Genomic DNA, 22,003 nt, shown 5'->3' with positions numbered 1-22,003 from the left:
GGAAGTTCTCGTGTTGCGTTTTTCAGCTCCATCAATTCACTTATATTCTTTTCTATTTTGTCCATTCTCGTTAGCATTTTGTCAAATCTTTTTTCAACGTTCTTAGTTTCTTTGCATTTGGTTAGAACATGTTCTTTTAGTTCACAGAAATTTCTTACTGCCCACCTTCTGAAGTCTGATTCTGTCATTTCATCACACCCGTTCTCCATCCAACCTTGTTCTCTTGCTGGTGAGGAGTTGTGATCCCTTTTAGGAGGAGAAGTGTTCTGGTTTTGGGTGTTTTCATCCTTTTTGCGCTGGTTTCTTCCCATCTTTATAGATTTATCCACCTGTCGTCTTTGTAGTTGCTGGCTTTCAGATTAGGTCTCTGAGTGGACATTCTGTTTGTTGATAATGAGGTTATTTCTGTTTCTTGGTTTTCCTTCTGGCAGTCTGTCCCCTCTGCTGTAGGTCTGCCGAGGTCCACTCCAGGCCCTGCTTGCCTGGGGATCACCTGCAGCAGCTGCTGAACAGTAAGGGTTGTTACCGATTTTCTTCTTCTGCTATCTTTGTCCCAGAAGGATACCTGCCAAGTGTCAATCTAATCTCTCCTTTATGAGGTGGCTCTTTGGATATATAGGGGTCAGGGAGCTGCTTGGGGAGATAGTCCCTTCTTTATAGGAGCTCAGATGCTGAGCTGTGAGCTCCGTTGTTCATTCAGAGCTGCTGGGCAGGTACGTTTAGGTCTGCTGCAGCAGAACTCATAAACCACTTTTTGTTCTCAGGTGCTCTGTCCCAGGGATTTAGGGCTTTATGAGTTTCCATTATGTTGCTGCCTTCTTTTTTTTCCCTTCAGAGCTGCCCTGCCCAGCAAGGAGGCAGCCAAGTCACTGTCTGCCTGTAGAGGCTTTGCTGAGCTGCTGTGGGCTCCGCCCAGCTGCTGAGTGAACTTCCCTGCAGTCCTGTTTATGTGGGTGTGGTTAGAACTGCCTCGGCAATGGTGGCCTGCCTCTGTTGAGGCAGAGTCTCTCTGTAGTGGCGGGTTGCCTTGGCAACAGCGGGCTGCCCCAGCAATGGCAGGTTGCCTTGGCAACAGCGGGCTGCCTCAGCATTGGCTGACTACCTCCGTAGTGGCGGGCTGCCTCGGTAATGACGGTCACCCCTCCCCCACAGAGCTGGACTGTCCCGGGTTCACCTGCACTTGCTGTGAAACTCTCAATCCAGAGAGTTTCTGATTGCTGTTCTTTTGTGGGGGTNTTGCTGTTCTTTTGTGGGGGTGGGACCAGCTGAGCCTGATAGCCTGGCTCCCTGCCTCAGAGCCTTTTTTTTTTTTTTTAAGTTGGTGTTCCAGTTGCCTGTTGAAGAGGCGCCGGGGGTCTGTTTGTTTTCCCCTGCCGCAAGGCACTGCGCTGGCTGAAACAGCGGCACTGAGATTTGTGGCGCTTTTTTTGCCCTGGAATCTACTGTCCTGGTTCCCTGCTCAGTCCCCTTTTTAAACAGATGAAATGGGCGACTTCCCATGGCTCCAATCGTCAGCCAAAAGGGGACCCAGACAGGTGTATTTTGTACGGAGAACTGCTGCTCTGGGGTGCCGACAAAGCAGCCACGCGGGGCAAAGCAGCGGCGTGGGCCACCACCGCTGCACTGGCCAAAGCAGCTGCGCTGGCGACCTGTGGAGCTCCTCCACCTGGTAATTTCCTAGTCTGTGGGCAATAAAAATGCGGCGTCCACTCACCCTCTGTGCTTTCACTGGGAGCTGCAATCCTGAGCTGTTCCTAAATGGCCATCTTGGATCGATCCCTATTGAGAGTTTTTGGTATAAATGCTGTTGAATTTTGTCAAAGGCCTTCTCTGTATCTATTGAGATAATTATGTGGTTTTTGTCTTTCATTCTGTTTATGTGGTGGATTATGTTTATAGATTTGTGTACACTGAACCAGCTTTGCATCCCCAGGATGAAGCCTACTTGATCATGGTGAATAAGCTTTTTGATGTGCTGTTGGATTCGGTTTGCCAGCATTTTATTGAAGATTTTTACATCAATGTTCATCATGGATATTGGCTTCTAGTTTTCTTTTTTAGTTGTGTCTCTGCCAGATTTTGGTATCAGGACGATGTTAGTCTCATAGAAAGAGTTAGGGAAAATTTCCTCTTTTTGTATTGTTCGGAATAGTTTCAACAGGAATGGTACCAGCTCCTCTTTGTGTATCTGGTAGAATTCAGCTGTGAACCTGTCTGGACCAGGACTTTTTTGTTTGGTAGGCTATTAATTGCTGCCTCAACTTTAGGTCTTGTTATTGGTCTATTGAGGGTTTCAACTTCTTCCTGGCTTAGTCTTGGGAGAGTGCAAGTTTGAGGAATTTATCCATTTCTTCCAGATTTCCTGGTTTATGTGCATAGAGCTGTTTGTAGTCATCTCTGATGGTAGTTTGTTTTTCTGTGGAATCGGTGGTGATCTCCCCTTTATCGTTTTTTATTGCATCTATTCAATTCTTCTCTCTTTTCTTTTTTATTAGTCTAGCTAGCAGTCTATTTTGTTGATCTTTTCAAAATACCAGCTTCTGGATTTATTAATTTTTTGAAGGGTTGTATCTCTATCTCCTTCAGTTCTGCTTTGATCTTAGTTATTTCTTGTATTCTGCCTGCTATTGAGTTTTTTTTAATCTTGCTCTTCTGGCTCTTTCAGTTTTGATAATAGGGCGTCAATTTTAGATCTTTCCTTGTTTCTCATGTGGGCATTTATTGCTATAAATTTTCCTCTAGACACTGCTTTAAATGTGTCCCATAGGTTCTGGTACATTGTGTCTTCATTCTCATTGGTTTCGAAGAACATTTTTATTTCTGCCTTCATTTCGTTGTTTATCCATCATCATTCAGGAGCAAGTTATTCAATTTCCATGTGATTGTGCAGTTTTGAGTGCTTTTCTTTATCCTGAGTTCTAATTTGATTGCGCTGTGGTCTGAGAGACTGTTTGTTATGATTTCTGTTCTTTTGTATTTGCTGAGGAGTCATTTACTTCCAAGTATGTGGCCAATTTTAGAGTAAGTGTGATGTGATGCTGAGAAGAATGTGTATTCTGTGGATTTGGGGTGGAGAGTTCTGTAGATGTCTATTAGGTTCACTTGGTTCAGATCTGCATTCAAGTCCTGGATATCTTTGTTGACCTTCTGTCCTGTTGATATGTCCAATATTGTCAGTGAAGTGTTAAAGTCTCCTGCTAATATTGTGAAGGAGTCTAAGTCTCTTTGTCGGTCATTAAGAACTTGCTTTTTGTATGTGGGTGCTCCTGCATTGGGTGCATATATATTTAGTTAGCTCTTCTTATTGCATTGATCCTTTTACCATCATATAATGCCCTTCTTTGTCTCTTTTGATCTTTGTTGGTGTAAAGTCCATTTTATCAGAGACTAGAATTGCTACCCCTGCTTTTGTTTGCTCTCCATTTGCTTGGTAAATCTTCTTCCATCCCTTTATTTTGAGTCTCTGTGAGTCTTTGCATGTGAGATGGGTCTCCTGAATACAGCACACCAATGGGTCTTGACTTTTTATCCAATTTGCCACTCTGTGTCTTCTGATTGGGGCATTTAGGACATTTACATTTACATTCATGTTAATATTGTTATGCTTGAATTCGATCCTGCCATTTTGTTACTGGCTGGTTGTTTCACCCATTAGTTGACATGGTTTCTTCATTGTGTCATTTTTCTTTACCATTTGGTATGTTTTTGCAGTGGCTGGTACTGGTTGTTCCTTTCCATATTTAGTACTTCCTTCAGTAGCTATTGTAAGGCAGGTGTTGTAGTGACGAAATCCCTCAGCAATTACATGTCCATAAAGGATTTTATTTCTCCTTCACTTATGAAGCTTAGTTTGGCCGGATATGAAATTCTGGGTTGAAAGTTCTTTTCTTTAAGAATATTGAATATTGGCCCCCACTCCCTTCTAGCTGGTAGGGTTTCTGCTGAGAGATCCACTGTGAGTCTGATGGTCTTTCCTTGATGGGCGACTGGAACTTTCTGGCTGCCCTTGGGATTTTTTCCTTCCTTTCAACCCTGGTGAATCTGGTGATTATGTACCTTGGGGTTGCTCTTCTTGAGGAATAACTTTGCAGTGTTCTCTGTATTTCCTGGATTTGAATGTTGGCCTGCCTTGTTAGGTTGGGGAAGTTCTCTTGGATAATATCCTGAAGAGTGTTTTCCAACTTGGATTCATTCTTCCCATCACATTCAGGTATGCCGATCAAGTGTAGATTAGGTCTTTTCACATAATCCCATATTTCTTGGAGGCTTTGTTCATTTCTTTTCACTCTTTTTTCTCTAATCTTGCCTTCACATTTTATTTCATTGATTGATCTTCCATCTCTGATATCTGCTTGATCAATTCAGCTGTTGAAACTTGTGTATGCCTTGTGACGTTCTTGTGCTGTGTTTTTCAGCTCCATCAAGTCATTTATGTTCTTCTCTAAGCTGGTTATTCTGGTTAGCATTTCGTGAAACCTTTTTTCAAGGTTCTTAGTTTCTTTGCATTGGGTTAGAACATGGTCTTTTAATTCAGAGAAGTTTGTTATTACCCACCTTCTAAAGCCTGCTTCTGTCAATTCATCAAACTCATTCTCTGTCTTGTTTTGTTCTGTTGATGGTGAGGAGTTGTGCTCCCTGGGAGGGGAAGAGGTGTTCTGGTCTTTGATGGTTTCATCCTTTTTGCATTGGTTTCTTCTCATCTTTGTGGATTTATCTCCCTTTGATCTTTGAAGTTGGTGATTTCAGGAGGAACCTCTAAGTGGACGTCCTTTGAGGTTGGAACTATATCTTTTTTGGCCTGTAGAGGCGCTGCTGGGCTGTCTCAGATTCAGTCAGTTTGCTGGGTTGGTAGTCCTTCCCTGGAGTTCGTTTGCAGGTGAGATTAGCTTCCCCTTCCCAATGGCATCTCTCCTTCCCCTAGATTGCTCTTCCTGGTTGGGATCAAACTGTTGTATTTGCTGCCAAGCTCTCTAGCGTGCAGGCTTCAGTATGAGTTTTGCGGTTGTAGGGCCTGCTAGGCCTTATGGCCTGTTTCCCTGCTTTCAACTCTCCCTCTTTCTGTGGTATGGGTCGCTCCCCCTGGCGTTAGTCCAAACTTCGGCCAACAATTTGCTGCACCTTCAGGTGCCATTGCATGGACAACCCAGGGCGCCTCTGCCTGGTGGGGCCGTGGTGGGACTGTGGGTTGCATGAGGGATGAGGTAAGCACAGGATCCAAATCGGAGCACCAAGGGGGTGAAGTCCCTGACCCTCCAAGTCGGCTGCACATTCCAGGTGGGGACACGCCCTGCCCTGTCTCCCATTTACCCTCCCTGATCTGCTCTCCCCGGCTGGCTCTCTCCCTGCAGCTCTTTCTCTGGTCTATTTTTAGTGCCCTACCAGTCCCACTGAAGAGAATCCAGCACCTCACTTGGAATTATGAAGTCCTCTAGCCCTCTGTGTCTTATTCCCTGCGAGCTGCACTCCGGTGTTGCCTCCTCTCAGCCATCTTGGCACACCCCCCTTTTTCCCCATTTTTAAGATGATTTGCCCCTGTGTATTTGGAGTTTTTTAGCTTAAATATCACATCTCCAGAGAAATATTCCCTGTTTACCTTATTTAAAGTGGGTTCCCCTGGCTCCCTATGTCAAACTAGAGTTTCTTTACTTCCTAGCAATTATGACAATCAGTAATTCTTTGTTTACTTGATTTTCTTAGCTTGCCTTACTAGATAATAAATAACTGGATAAACTATATCTGTTTTATTTACTTTTATGTCCTGAATAGATATGTTATTAGATAAAAATAGTAGATAACTGCTTTTAAAAGTGCTCTGATTATATTTGAAGTTGAAATATGGTCAAACATTTATTAAGCAATTATTTATTAAGCATCTACCAGGTGTAAAGCATTGTGTTAGGAACAGGAATTCCAGAAATTAAAATTTCAGTCTCTGCACTCAGTGAACTTAGAGAGTATGATGGGGAAGACAGACAGTTAAAATGCAATTAATTCTTTCATTTGACAATACTATTGCATGCTGCCGTGTTTCAAGCCCTATGTTATGTGCTGACATATATACTGAACTTATGATACTTAGAGTCTGGTAAGCAATGCAGAAAAGTAAATAAGTACAATTTAGTGAGATAAATCCTATGGTAAGGTTAAGCTTAGGATTCCATGGGAAAACAAATTCGTGTTATATGCGGAAGTTGGAGATTGAAGTGCTTTGAAGAGAAAAATTACAAAAAGGTTGTCGCATAGTGTGTACTCATTTAAAACCAGGCAAAATCAGGCTGCCTAGTTTAGACTCCCAATTCTTCCACTTAATGGTTGTGTGACCTTGCACAAGTTACCTAACCTCTTTAAGATTCATGGTTTTTGTCTGTAAATTGCTTACCTCAGAGAACTGTGGGATAAAATAAAGTAATACGTATAAAGTACTTAGCATTTGCAATGTCTGACCATACTAAGCACTTGTAATGAATGATTATTATTTTTGCAGGTCACCTTATATGTAATGACAAACTTTACTTTGTCAGCAGCCTTCTCCCAAACTTTTTTTTCAAATCAGTCTCTAGCACCCTGACAGTATCCCTCTATCCAAAATATAAACGCCAATCATATAAATGCTCACATGCACAGTGCCTTTGGGAAGAAAATAAACATGGGAAACTTTCACCCCCAAGATCCCCCAAAAAATTAACACTTAAAGTAATTGAAGGTATGTGATTATGCTAGAAATTATTCCTAGAACCCCAAGTTGAGGAAAACATGGATGAAGTAATTTTTTAGATATATGATAAGCTCTCTGCTTACAGGTTCTGTTTTTCTCTATGATAAAGGTTGTGAGAGGGAGGTAAAAGGTGATGTCATAGTAAGTGTGAAGACACTCATAGATAGATACAAAGGACAAAGTGTCATCTTTGCTCTTTGTTGTCATTTCTGGCCATTGCTCTTCCTTTTCTCCAGAATCCTCCAAGTATCTTAAAGCACATGCCATCAAAATATACTGCTTACCCTACTTTTCCTTACTGCAGTCATCTATAGATCCTCTGTGTCATTTCTTGAAAGTTTTAGCAACTTGGCAAGCTTTAGCCTCCCTACCACAATTTTAACAATCATTCTTTGTGATTTTAATGTCTGCACAGGCCATCCATCCAACCTAGTGGTCTCTCATTTTCTTGAACTTCACCCATTCAATGGCACATCACCTCAGCTATTACCAATTACTCCATCACCTCCAAAATCTCAGTTTCAGTCATCTCAATCTCTGATCTATATCCCCTGTTTTCCATGTCATTTCCTCTGAATTCATCGGTTTTAAGGCACTACCACGCCCTCCAATCCATTTATCTTATTACCCTTTTTCTGTTAATCCCATTCCTCATGTTCTCACTTCTGTTCAAACTGAGCTTCGCACTCCCTAGTCTATCATTATCATTCCTCAGAATATACCCTCAAACTTCTTGCAGCCAATCTCCGCCCTTCATAGCAACCACTGTTATAATTTCTATCATCAGAGGTAATTTTTCATGTTATTCTTATTGTTGTGTGGTATTCCATTGTCAAAATATATCAATTTATTTATCTGTTCTCCTATTGATAGGCATTGGGTTGTTCTAATTTGGGGCTAGCAATAAAGCTGCTGGTGGAAAGATAATTCAACCCAAAATGGTAAAACATGAGAGAATCTATAAGTAGGAAATATTTTTGAGGATATACATTTGTTCTGAGTAAATTAAAAGTAGAATTGCTGAGTCTTAGGGTATATGTATGTTTAACCATATAAGAAGGTGTGAAACCGTTTTCCAAAAGGGCTGGCCTTTTTCACACACCCACCAGCAATGCATGTGAGTCCCAGTGGCTCTATAACCTTCCCAGGTAGTCTTTTTAATTTTAGCTGTATCATAGGTGTAAATATATTTTATATATTTCTTATGATTTTCTAGTTATATAATTATGTCATTTGCAGATCGAGAAAATTTAATGTCTGTCTTTCTAATCAGTATGGCTTTTACTTTTTTGTGGCCTCAGTGAACTTTCTGGGACTTCCAATGCAATTGGGGAATAGAAGTAGTATGAGTAAGGCTCTTTGCTTCTAGCTTTTGTGGGAAGTATTTACTATTTCAACATTATGCTACTAGCCAGGGAATTTGGGTAGGTACCCTCCATCAGACTGAGGAAGTTTCCTCTCATTCCTAGTTTGCTGAGAATTCTTACAAATGTGCACTGAATATTGTCACATACTTTTTCTGCAACTATTTTGATGATTATATAGCTTTCCTCTTTTTTGTCAATATGGTGAAATGCACTAATTAATTTTGCATTCCATGGTTAACCTTACTTTGGTAATGCTGTCTTATTTTTATATATTGCTCGATTTTATTTGCTAATGCAGATTGAGTACCTGTTACCTGAAATGCTTGGAACTAGAAGTATTATGGATTTTAATTTTTTTTGGACTTTTAGAATATTTGCATATGTATAATGAGTTACTTTGGGAAAGGGACTCAAGTCTAAGCATGAAATTCATTTATGTTTGATATACACCTTGTATACATAACCGAAAGGTAATTTTATGTAATATTTTTAAATAATTTTGTGCATGAAACAAAGTTTGTGTACATTGAACCATCAAAAAAGCAAAAGTGTCATTATCTTAGCCATCTACATGGACAATCTCTGGTTGTTTGGTCATCATCACCATTCCTGAGTCTGAATCTATGTGATAAGCAATCATTTTCTTATATTTATTCACACTTAACTACTTAAAAGTTAAAAATGTGATGTATAACATTAACACAATGAAAAAAATAATGTGTTCAGGGTAATGAAGCAGTATAGTAGCATCATCAGAATACTGTGTCAGCTGTCAGACAACAGCAACAGCAGCCAAAGGCAGGCTTTCAGTCTTCATGTCAGTGCTCAAAAGTTTCAAATTTTGCAGCATTTCAGATTTTGTATTTGTGAATTAGGGACACTTAGCCTGTATTTTTTGAAGGACTTTTGTGTAATGCGATGAGAGATATTGGTCTATAAATTTCTTTGCTTGTAATGTGTTTATTGGGTTTTGGAATCATAGTTATGTTGACCTTATAAAACGTGGTAGGGAGTATTTTCTTCACCTCTATATTTTGAAAAAGGTTGTATATGATTGTTATTTCTCTTTTAAATGTTTGATGAAAAAAAATTATATCTGAACCTAGAGGTTTTTTGTGGGAAACTTGTTAATTATAAATTAAATTTTATTAATGTGTACAGATTTTCATATTTTATTTTCTTTTGTGTTAGTTTTGGAAAGTAGTTTTTTTTTAAGAAATTGGTTAGTTTTACCTAAGTTGTTGAATTCATTAGCATAAAGTTGTTTGTAATATTCTCCTATTATTTTTTAAGGCCTGTGGTATTTGTAGTGATATTCTTGCATCTGATAATCTTATAGTATCTTGCGTTCATGATATTATTAACTTTTGTTTTCCCTTTTTCTCTTTATTGTTCTTGCGAAGAGTTTATCAATGTTCTTAACATTTTCTAACAACTTGTCTGTGTTTTCTCTATTTTTTTTTTTTGTTTACTATTTCATCAGTTTATTTTCTTTTTATTAGATTCTTCTTTAGGATAAATTTGCTCATCTTCTATCTTATTAAGGTGGAAACTGACATCGTTGATTTTAAACCTTTCCTCTTGTCTGATATAGCATTTAAAATTATAAATTGGCCAAGCGCGGTGACTCACTGTAATCCCAGAACTTTGGGAAGCCAAGGTAGGAGGATTTCTTAAGGCCAGGAGTCAAGACCAGCCTAAGCAACAAATCAAGACTGTCATCTCTACAAAAAAATTAAAAATAAAATAAAATTATAAATTTTCTTCCAAACACTTTTTAAACTGCGTTTAACAAATCCAATATACTGTATTTTCATTTTTATGTCATTCAAAATGTTTTTTTACTTCTCTTTAGATTTTTTCTTTGATCTATGGTCTACTTAGAACACTGTTTTCATGTTTTTCCTTTCATTTCCAGTTACTTGGAGCTTTCCTAGATATTGTAATTGATTTCTAATATAAATGTATTTTGGTCAAAGAAGGTCAAAGAACATCCTCTGTAAGATTTAAATCTTATGAAATTGATTAACATTTCTTTTATGGCTCAACGTAAGATTTTTATGATATACTTGAAAAGACTGTGTGTTATTATTGTTCGGTATAAATTGTTACTGTTCTATAAATATCAACTAGATTGAAATAGTTGATAGTTTTGTTCAAATATTCTATATTCTTACTGACACTTTTGTCCAGTTGTTCTGTTACTAAGAAAGGATGTTACAATATGCAGCTAGGATTGTGGATTTTTCCATTTCTATCTTTAGTTCCATGTTTGCTTCATGTATTTTGAAGGTCTATTATTAGGTTCATATGTCTATATCATTTTTGTGTCTTCCTGATGAATTGACCTTTCTATCATTATGAAATGTTGTCTTTTATCTCTAGTAATACTCCATTTCATAAAGTCTAATGTTAGCAGCACTCTAAGAAATTTGTCTGATATTAATATACATAGAAATTTCATCTGATATTAATGTAGTCAAATTTCTCAAGCTTTTGCCTTCAGCCTTTGTATATTTGCAATTGGGTCTTACTTTGTGTCCATTCTAGCAAGTGCCAAGTCAGAAACTATGAAGGGTTGAGATTTTACCCTACTTGCAAGCTAATAATTTAGTTTACCATGATTTCACTCAGTACCAATGAGATGGTTGTTAATTCATGTTGCCTGTTTTGAAATATTAAACAAGTAACTTTTGTTTCCTTGTTTTTATAAGTGTCTGACATATGACATAAATGTTTAGTGTCTTCTTTGATGACTTAAATACAAGATATTACTGAACAACTTCAAATACTGTAATTAAAGGAAGGCTTATAAAGTTACTATTTAACAAATTCCCCTGAACACCTAGGCAGCCATGGATTTCTCAAACCAACTCTCAGATACACCGTTTTGTCTAGAGTTAGCTCCATATCAGCCATATTAAAGGACAGATTATCAAATTATTTGCCAAGGAAACAAATCTGTAAGGATAACTGAAACATCACTAACTAAATAATGTAAATTGTTCTCATTACCAGTGAAGTAGATGGTGCTCTAGAAGAAAAATTCAATAGTACAAAAAAAATTGTACTATTGTATTTTTTAAAATCCTGGAACAGACATCTCTGTTTTAAACAATTCATAGGTATAAGTTGTTTTATGCAGTTACATGCTGCACTATCAGCCATGAAACATAATGACGACCATTGCCTAAGTTGGCAGTTGTAGTGCACCGATACTCTGAAACTGAATAATGCATGACATAGTACTGTTTACTAGGAATATTTTAATGTCAAAACACTAATTTCTAAGATCAGAAAAAGGTTTATTCTTCAGAAAAGCATATATATAATATATGGATGTAATCCATTTTAAATAACACGAAGAAGAAAGTAAACACTTTTTGTTAATAAACATTTCTCCCCATGTCCACCAAATAAATGTTAACTGGTTTTTAAAATACTGACTTAAAGTTACTGTTCTGTCATTTGCTTCTATATAACAAACCACCTTAAAATGTAGTAGCTTAAAACAGTTTATTAAAAATCTGTGTTGAATGGTTGAGCTGGATTATTCTTCCTTGGAAGACTCATGCTATTGCATTCAGATTTGTGCTGTGGTTGGTGTTATCTGAAGATTCTACTTCCTTGGACATCCATGATGGTTTCTTCAGTCACATATCTTGTGCTTGGGCTGAGAAGGCTAGAACAGTTGGAACCAAGCCAATTATCTTTCACCATGCTGTCTCTCCTGTTAGCTAGCTTGGGCTTCTTTTTCAGCACAGCGATCTCAAAGTCACTGAAATTCTTCTATGGGGTCTGGCTTTTCCTGGAGTGAGCATTCCAGAAGACCAGGTTGGAAGCTGCAAAACTTCTAGGCTGGGAAGTCATGCAGTATCACTTCCATAACATTCTGCTGGTAATAAGAAAGTCATAGGGCCAGAATGATTAAAGGGGAGGGAACTACATGATCATGCTTCACTGGACATTATGTTTGGAGACTGACTATGGCTACTAGAGGACTGCACTCATATTATCTGCTTGACACATGAGCTTAATCTCAAGAGTATATGAATGTAGAATTTGGAACTTTTTGAGTTGACTTTACCAGCTTCTGCTAAGCAAGCTGTGGTTTCTTCCTCCTAACAGAAAATAGAATACTCTATTATGACTCTATTTAATCACTTTTGTTTTCTCTGTCTTCAAAGACTACATTAAGTACATTCACATTGTTGTGCAACCAATATCATTATCCATCTCCAGAACTTCATCTTGCCCAACTGAAATTCTGTACCCATTAAGCACTACCTCCCCATGCTACCCTCCCCACCAGCTTGAATTGGTAACCCTCATTCTACTTTCTGTCTCTATGAATTTGAATACTGTAGGTACCTCATTTAAAATGAAATCCTACAACATTTGTCCTTTTGTTACTGGCTTATTTCACTTAGCAGAATGTTTCCAAGGTTCATTTAGGTATAGCACGTGCCAGAATTTCCTTCCTAAGACTGAAAAATATTCCATTGTATGTATATGCCACATTTTGTTTATCCATTCATCCATTTATGGACACTTGGGTTGCTTCTACTTTTAGGCTATTATGAATAATGTTACTATAAAAATGGGTATACAAATATCTGTTTGAACCCCTGTTTTTATTCCTTTGGGATATAGTCCCTAAAGTGAAATTCTTTTATTATTTGGTAATTCTGTGTTTACTTTTTTGAAGAACTGGCATACCAGTTTCCACAGGTGCTACACCATGTTACATTTCTACCAGCAATGCATAAAAGTTTCAGTTTCTCTGCATCCTTACCAACAGTTCTTATTTTTTGTTTTGTTTTGTTTTTTAAATAATAGTCATTCTAATGGGTGTGGTGTGGCATTTCATAGTGGTTTTAACTTGCATTTTCTTAATGCAATTTAACATCATTAATGATTAATGATATTGAGCGTCTTTTCATGTGTTTGTTTGCATTTGTGTATCTATCTTCTTTAGAGAAATTTCTGTTCAAGCCTTTTGTCCATATTTTTAAATCAGTCTGTTTTGTTGTTGTTGACTTGTTGGAGTTCTTGATATCAATCCTTACCAGATATATGATTTGGAAATATTTTCTCTTATTTTCTGTGTGGCCTTTTCACTCTGTTGATAGTGTCCTTGGATCCACAAAAGTTTTTAATTTTGATGAAGTTCAACTTATCTATTTTTCCTTTTGTTTGTGCTTTTAGTGTCATATCAAGGAATTATTGTCAAATCCAATGTCATGAAGCTTTTCCTACGTTCTGAGTTTTCTTTTAGTTTTTATATTTGGATATTTGATCTATTTGGGGGTAATTTTTATATGTGCTGTTAGGTAAGAGTCCACGTTTGTTGTTTTGTAGTATCTAGGTATCCAACACTATTTTCTATAAAGATTGTCCTTTTCTCGTTAGAGGGTTTTGGCATCCTTGTGGAAAATCATTTGACCCTATATAAGAGGGTTTATTTCCAGGCTCTCCAATCTCTTCCAATAGTTTATGTGGCTGTCTTTATGCCAGTAACATACTGCTTTGATTACCATAAATTTGTAGTAAGCTTTGAAATAAGGAAGGGTGAAACATTCCATTTTGGTATTTTTTTAAATATTATTTTGCCTATTCAGTGTTCCTTGACGTTTCATATAAATTTTAGAATGGATTTTTCTATTTCTGCAAAGAAAAAAATGTCATTGGGATTTTGAAGGGATTAAATAGAGTCTGAAGATAGCTTTGAGTAGTGTGGACATCTTAACAATATTTTATTTTAATTCATGAACATGGTATGTCTTTACATTTATTTGTGTCTTTTACATAATTACAGTATAAATGCAGTGATGTTTTACAGTTTTTGGTGTATAAGTCTTTTACCTTCTTAGTTAAGTTTATTCCTAAGCATTTTTGTGCTGTTGTAAATTGAAATGTTTTATATCCTTTCTGGATTGTTCATTATTCATATATAGAAATGCAGCTGGTTTATATGTGCTGATTTTGTATCCTGCAGCTTTGCTGAATTCATTTATTAGTACTGTTTTTTGTGGAATCTTTGGGGTTTTCTAAATATTTGTCATCTGTAACTAGAGTTAATTTTACTTTTTCCTTTCCAGTCCAGATGCCTTTTTTTTTTTTTTTTTTTTTTTTTTGCCTACTTACTCTGGCTACAACTTCTAATATGTTGAATCAAATGGTAAAAGCAACTTCTTATCATGACCTGGGGAAGTTCTTGAAGGAGATTGTTTTGGGAACTAAAAAAATCTTCTCCCCCACCTCTGGCACTACATCACTACGTTCTACTTATGTGTTGAACGACTTGGAGATCTATAGTCCTCTATCACCTGGAAGTATATATAGTTCCCTTAATCTTAGCTATTCAGAGTAGAATAATATTCTAGCCAGGAGAGGTCTTTAGAAAGATGGTTAACAGTAACCTATGGCACTAAAAATTCTAAAAGAGTTTTTACCAACCATCTCCTAACCCCATGCATTCTAAGGAGGTCCTTTTGGAAGTTTCTCTACCAGTGATTTGTAGGCTTGCCTTTTCATTTTTCTCATTTTCTAGCAAATAATTATTGAATCATACACACATACATGTGCACACACATACACCACACACACACACACACACACACACACACACACAGTCTTTCAAGGACAAAATCGATTTTTTGAAACAGTACAGCTTAAACTAGAGAACATAAATTCAAGTGTCTGAGGGCAATCAGAAATAAATAAGAAATTTAGGAAAAATAAGAATGGCAGGGATTAGGGGCAAGTGTTTGGAGCCATGTGTGATTGAGAGCCCAGATTCGCCAGATCTTCCAAATTTTGAAGAGAAACTGGAAATCCACATTTTTATGTAAATTTTCTGAATTTTTGGCACAGTTCCAATTTAATATGACAGCCACTTTTAAACTTGTGGTCCAAAAGACAAATAAAAATATACAATATTTTCTTGAATGCCTCATAATTTTCAAAGCTACTTCTTTCACCAATAGGGAAAATGGCATAGTTTTTTTAGAAAAGGCTTTTTCCACAGCACAGTTTGTGAGGTGGGAATAGGTTTGCAGACCTGCCAGAAATTAGAAGGGGCTGCATAGGAGACTCTTCTCTTTGTTGCAAGAGACTTGGATAAAGTTCTGAAATTGCCATTTACAAAGAAGTAAGTCTTTGCCAACTGCTTGTTTAAAAAAAAATTTAAATTTGTTTTTAAGTAAAATTTTGAAATATGAAAACATTATTATATAAAAATGCATCATTTTGAAACTATTTCCTAAACTTACTACCTATTCCTGTTACCTACTTTATGTCTTAAATATAGAGCTTTTGAGGAGAAACGAAAAGAACAAGAAGAAAAAGAACACCAAATTAGAGAACAAATACTTCAACAAAGAAGACAGAAGTTTGAAGAAGTTACTGAAAAATTCCAGCGTGCCCATATTCCTCTTTCACAGCGGAGGAAAGCAGGTGCCTTAATTTCTAGAATAATATGAGAACAAAAATTAAAGTTTTAATCTCATTTGACTTGAGTATACAATAAAATGATAAATAAATGAAGTGGAAACAAACTAAAAAGACCAATATGACTTTTGAGTAAAAGCACTTTAACCAAATGAGAAATAGTCATTTGATTTAGGTTTAATTTGGAGCATATTTTGTTGGCTCTTTTAGGTTTAATTCTGAAACTCACAAGTTTGATTGGACTTTCAGCTGGTTACAATGTTTTGTCTTTTTAAAATTGACTTAGTAAGTAGCTTAGTACAAAGAAAATTTGACTTTTCAGTTCAGAAAATTAGTGTCACATTTATTCTAGCATTTTTTAACAGTTTGGTTCAAATTCATATTTGAGACACTGGCAGAACAAAATGAAAGTCTATCGAGTAATATAATCCAACAATATAAAGACCTGGAACGAGTTAAGAATTTAAATATGATTATGGTTGGTTCTTTTGTATTATATCTACATTTTTATACCTTAAATAGTAAGACTAACAACAATATGTCAGAGCTTCATAAAGAAAAGTGACAAGCAGATCCTTTATGTATTCAGCAAACATATGGTATACTGTGTTGTACTTAGCCTTAGGCTAAGCTGAGATATAGAGAAATCTAATTTCATTCTACCATTCAAGATTTTACAACCTATTCTGGAGATGAGAGTAGTATAAACAATGTCAATAATATAATGGTAATGGCTATGGTAGCAGAGTGTGTAAAGTGCCATGAAAGCATAGAGGAAAGAACACTAAACCTATGTCATGACATCAAGGACATCATTCTTGGAAAAATGACTTAAGTCAGATCTTAACAAATGAGCATATTGTGAAACAGACAGAAAAATAAAAGGACATCCTAGGCAAAAGGAACAGCTTGTACAAATAAATTATGTATTTCAGTGTATCTGAAGCATAGGATGGGTGGGGAGAAGAAAAATGGATGTGAAGCTAGAAAAAATAAGAGGTAGCCAGTTCTCAAAGAGCTTTATATGTCATGCCAGAAATTTCATCTTTATGCAAAATACAGTCCACTTACAGTATTTTTTAACAAGAAAGCAAGCCATTGCTGTGTTAGTAATAAATAGTACTGTTAATAAGGGCAACTAGTGAAACTGCGCAAAGCAACAATAGCTTAAACGTGATAGGAGTTTATTTTTCTCCTGGTTTTGAGGAGAAAACCAGAGCTGGTTTGATGATTATACTGAGCTGAGAGACAGAAGGATCATCTGTCTCTTGGCTCAGCAGTCTTTAGTATATGGTTTATACCCTCACCGTCATGGTCATATGGTTGCTGCTAGAGCTCAACCATTATACCAGTGTTCTAATCAGTAAGAAAGAACAGGAAAAAAAGGATGCACCTCTGAGATCTCTGCTTGGCAACTTTATTTGCAAGGAAGTCTGAAAAATCATTTTTTTAAATGTGAGTATATTGCTAAGTCTAACTGTATAGGGTCTGTTACCAAGTGAAAAGGGGGAAATGGATATTAGGGAGGGAACTAGAGGGCTCTGCTGTAATTAGATTTGTTAGAAAGATAATTATAGTTACAAGATGGACTGTAGACTGAAGTAGAGACTTGTACTGAAGTAAGTAGACTAGTAGGATATTATTTAAGTAATTATGGTAAGAGATGTTAAGCTCCTAAATTAAAGCAGTGCACTGAATGTAGAGATAAGAGATACTGTATGTATGTATGTATTTATTTATTTATTTATTTATTTATTTAGAGACAGTCTCACTTTTCTCGCCCAGGCTGGAGTGCAGTAATGCAATCCTGGCCCACTGCAACGTCCACATCTGGGTTCAAGCGATTCTCCTGCCTCAGCCTCCCAAATAGCTGGGATTACAGGCACCCGCCACCATGCCCAGCTACCTTTTGTATTTTTAGTAGAGATGGGGTTTCACCATGCTGGCCAGGCTGATCTCGACCCCCTGACCTCATGTGATGTGCCCACCTTGGCCTCCCAAAGTACTGGGATTACAGGCATCAGCTACTGTGCCTGGCCAAAGATACTGTATTCAAGAAATATAATTGTGGCCAGCTGCAGTGGTTCATGCCTGTAATCCCAGCACTTTGGGAGGTCGAGGCAGGCAGATGGCTTAAGAGCTCACGACTTCAAGATCAGCCTGGGCAACATGATGAAACCCCATCTCTACAAACAATACAAAATTAGCCAAGCAAGGTGGTACATGCCTGTAGTCCCAGCTACTGTGTACACTGAAGTGGTAGGATCACTTGAGCCCAGGAGGCGGAGGTTGCAGTGAGCCAAGATCACACCACTCACTCCAGCCTGGGCAACAGAAGCAGACCTTGTCTCAAAAAAACAAATAGATATAATCAGTAGGATTTATTTACTAATTTGATTGAGAGTGGTGAAAGAGGCCAGGCACGGTGGCTCATGCCTATAATCCCAGCACTTTGAGTGGCTGAGGTGGGTGGACCACTTGAGGTTAGGAGTTCGAGACCAGCCTGGCCAACATGATGAAACCCTGTCTCTACTAAAAATACAAAAGTTAGCCAGGCATGATGGCAGTGCCTGTAATCCCGACTACTTGGGAGGCTGAGGCAGTAGAATTGCTTAAAAACCCAGGAGGTGAAGGTCACAGTGAGTTGAGACCACACCACTGCACTCCAACCTGAGCGACAGAGCGAGACTCCATCTTACAAAAAAAAAAAAAAAAAGGTGGTGGAGAAGAGGGGAGAAGGAAGGAGAACAGTGCCTCTATAAATTAGCAGAAACCCTTATTTTAAACATTCAATAAATACTTTTTAAATTAATTGATTACTTTGATAGATGCATCGTTTGTGATGCGAATATCAGCAGACTATCCCATAGCTTTGCATTCTTCTTCATGTAATCACCAGTTGATTAGGGAAATATATTGTCTCTAGAGTTCATGTTTGAACTAATCCTTACATTAAAACATAATATTTTTGCTTAAACATTTTAAGTAAATTAGAAATATTGTAATAATGGAAAAGTCTTATGACATATTAGTGTTTTAAAGGAGAAAAGAGGAAAATAGTTTTGAAGTACCCATGAACAGCTAAAGCCAGAAAGTCACCCTAGGCCTTGAGTTATTCATAGTATATTATATACTGTAGATACCATGTATAGATAGTATAATATATTTATAGTATATGATGGGAGGAAAATAATGTCTCCATTTGAGAGGGCTGTAGGAGAATTAATGTCCTTAAAAGACAGCTATGTTTCAATTTGAACAAGGAGAAGACAATATTTAGAGAGAAGTAGGGGAAAATAGAGTATGTTGAGTACCAAAGTGCACAGTGGAAGGCTTTGAGAAAGTAGATATATATAGGACATAGGGTTATATTAAAGGTTGTGCAGGACAATATATGGATGAGTGTCCATAATAATATATGACCTTGAGCAAATTACTTGCCTTCTTTATGACTTTGTTTCCTCAGTTGTAAAACTCAAACATACCTCATAGGCCATAGTGAGGGTTAAAATAGTTTATGTGTATTAAGTGCTTAAAAATAAGGCCTGTAACTGTCAGTGCTCAGTAAATGTTAGTTGGTGTTTTAGTTGTTCCCCTTGTCTTCATAGGAATATTTATAAATTGTGTCAGAAATTTATGGGACTAGGAGATCAAATATAGGGGAGTTTGCATGCCAGGATGAAGAGCCTAGACATTTCTCAAAGTCTCTTTTCTCCTGATAGATATTCTTAAAATTGGTGATGAAAACTTTGAGGTAACACATTCTCTTTTGGAAATTGGATGTCAAAATTTAAAGTATTTACACTATTCTGAAAATATTTTCTTTTTACAAAAGTTTTAAAGTAATATTTTGTCATTGACCAATTAAATAATATATAAAGAGACCATTGAAGATAAAGTGATTCTGTACTATTTGATCTTTATTATCTCTTTAGTTTTCCGAAAACCAGTTCCTCCATTAGAAGAAGCCCTCACAGAAATTCAGGAATCTAACTTAAAATCAGAAACAAACCTTCCCTTTTCCCATAGACCAACAGTACACTGGAGGTAAGTAATTTATGATTATTGTACATAATTATTACAATAATTGTATAACTAGTTGCTGTGCTTATCAACCTTTTCATCAGTTACTCCTCACCTCTGTTTTAAAGTTTATTCTTTTATTTTCACAGATTAAATTGAGGTAGAGTAGAATGTAAATTGCTCCAAGAATAGGTCAGAATTCCAATTTGTTGTCCTAAAGTCTTTGGTGTTACAAAATACTATGTATGTTACATAATTTTTTGTGAAACGTACCATCAAAACTCTTTTTAAATATTGATACTGATATTTTGATTAAAATATTGATATCTTTACTGAAAAGAGAAAATTATGTTGAATTGTAATAAATTTAGGTAAAAAGAGTAACTTTATGGTAGAAATAGTTTTTTTCTCACTGAAAATCTTTCCTGGATGTCTTGAAAAGACTACAGAGTCTCCTGGTTCTTCTACAGGATGGCATAAGTGAATCATCTAAAAGTAATAGGATGGACCAATCAACCACTGGGTACTCTCAGACATCCTGTATCTTCCATTTATTTATTCCAAACATTTGTTGACATTACTTTATGCATAGAAGTAAATCAGGAATTGTAAGAAGATATAAAGAAGTATGTATTATTGTAAAATATAATCCCTAGGGTATAATCTAAAAGATAAGTGAAATAGTGCTTCAGAAATATAGAATAATACCAAATGAGTAATTATAATATTTAAAATTCATTTCTATAAATGCATCTATTATGTTAATATTTTACCTGTGCATAATGTTACTCTATTTTTAGAATATCTGTGGTCAATAGTTCCCTTGATTAGGACTAGGAACAAGTAAATGTATCCTCTCAATCCTAATTAGAGTTCAGGAAAGACCTCATGGAACAGAGAATTCTTCAGCAAAGCTTTGAAGAAAATAGTAATTGGAACAAGTAAGTGGATGGCATTTTAAACAGAGAGATGGGCATGTGCAAAAGCCAAGGGCAATCGAAGGCATGATATACTCTACGAGTAAGAGTATGTGTAGATAATAGAATGCAAAATACAGATGGCTTTGCTAGAGACAAGATTTTAGAGATAAATGCATCTGTATGCCAAGAAATATAAACATTATTTTGACTGTTTAAGAGGACTCAGTGAATAATTTTAGGCAAATTAGTGATAAGGTGAAATTTCCTTTTTAAACATATTATTCCAATCCATTGTGAACAATTGTGGATAATGGATTAAAAGCTGGGGATATTTCAATAAATGTAGAATTATATAGCCTAGAACTCAAGAGAAAGATTTAGGCTAAATATATTTGAAGCCAAGGAAATGGATATGGTGAACCATGGAGAATATGTGTGTGATGAGCACTGAAGAACAGCAACATTTAAGGAAGTGGAAAAAGAAAAGAAGCTTGCAAACAGAATGGCTAGAATGGCTCGTGTAGGACTAGGAGAGATCAGTATCACGGAAACTAGGGAAGGATAAATTTTCATGGGAAAAAAATAGTTTACAGAAATCAAATGGCTTCTCAAGAATCAGATACATAATGTCTATCAGTCAGGATCCTGGCAGGAAACAGAAAGCGCACTTAAAAGAGGTGACTGAGAGCTTAAGGGACTACAAAACCAACAAAGGATAGTAAAGCATCCCCAGAACTGACACAAAGTCGATATTACCAATACAGACCTAAACTGAAAAGAGCTATACTGTAGAAGAGGGAGCCTGGACAGCTCCTGTGGTCATAGGGAGCGAAATGTAAGCCACTGCTAAACCAAGCCCAGCAGGGAGGAAGTCAGAGGAATAATTATCAAAAACCTCTCTCTTTTGTCACCCTCCTTTCTCTTTCTGGTACTTTCCACTGGCCAAGCTCAGCCATAAATCAAAGAGCAAGGGATCATTCGGTCTCTTGGAGAAGAGTCAAGTAGAGAAATGTGGCAAATGAATCTGGAGGGGCAAAGAGAGAATATCCAGCATAGAAGCAATGTATCCACTGTATTTCACAACAAAAAAGTTACTGGCAACTTTTGTCAGACCAATTTCAGTGGAGTGGTGGGGGCAGAAAATAAATTGCAATAAGTTGAAAAATGAAAAGCAAAAAGGTTTAGGTTGACTGTGAAAGTAAAAGAGTGATAGGACAATAGCCAATAGAGATGTACGGCCAATAGATGGCTTTTCCCTTGAGAGATCTTATGATGTTTCAATATATGAATATTAAAGTGATGAACTACAGAATTGCGGTCTAGAAAGGTACAGTAGGATAAAATTGTAAGTACTTATTCTGTGTTAGACATTGATTAGCATGGGTTACACATATGAATGAGATACAGTCCTCTGCCTAGCAAGGGTTCGAAATTACATTATAATACTGTTTGTTGGTCTTTACAATATAATACACATGTAATACTGTATAATGGGGATTGTTACAGAAATACTAGCAAAGTAATAA

General features: G+C 36.7%; 1 protein-coding gene across 6 annotated transcripts in view; it reads left to right on the top strand.

Annotated features, from left to right (window-relative positions):
* Window positions 1-22,003, top strand: part of CEP126 (centrosomal protein 126) — a 102,294-nt gene that overhangs the window by 19,033 nt on the left and 61,258 nt on the right. For all 6 annotated transcript variants that reach the window (XR_001826619.2, XM_037740159.1, XM_017533084.2 and 3 more), the window contains exons 3-4: window positions 15,395-15,540; window positions 19,470-19,581. Coding sequence is in view for 4 of the 6 variants with exons in the window: in XM_017533084.2 (XP_017388573.1) it covers window positions 15,395-15,540; window positions 19,470-19,581 (258 nt within the window). In the remaining 2 variants the exon portion in view is untranslated. The remainder of the gene's footprint in view (window positions 1-15,394; window positions 15,541-19,469; window positions 19,582-22,003) is intronic.

Source organism: Cebus imitator, unplaced genomic scaffold (genome assembly GCF_001604975.1).
Source record: "Cebus imitator isolate Cc_AM_T3 unplaced genomic scaffold, Cebus_imitator-1.0 Scaffold79, whole genome shotgun sequence".
Taxonomy (NCBI): domain Eukaryota; kingdom Metazoa; phylum Chordata; class Mammalia; order Primates; family Cebidae; genus Cebus; species Cebus imitator.
This window is presented reverse-complemented; position numbering and strand designations above follow the sequence as displayed.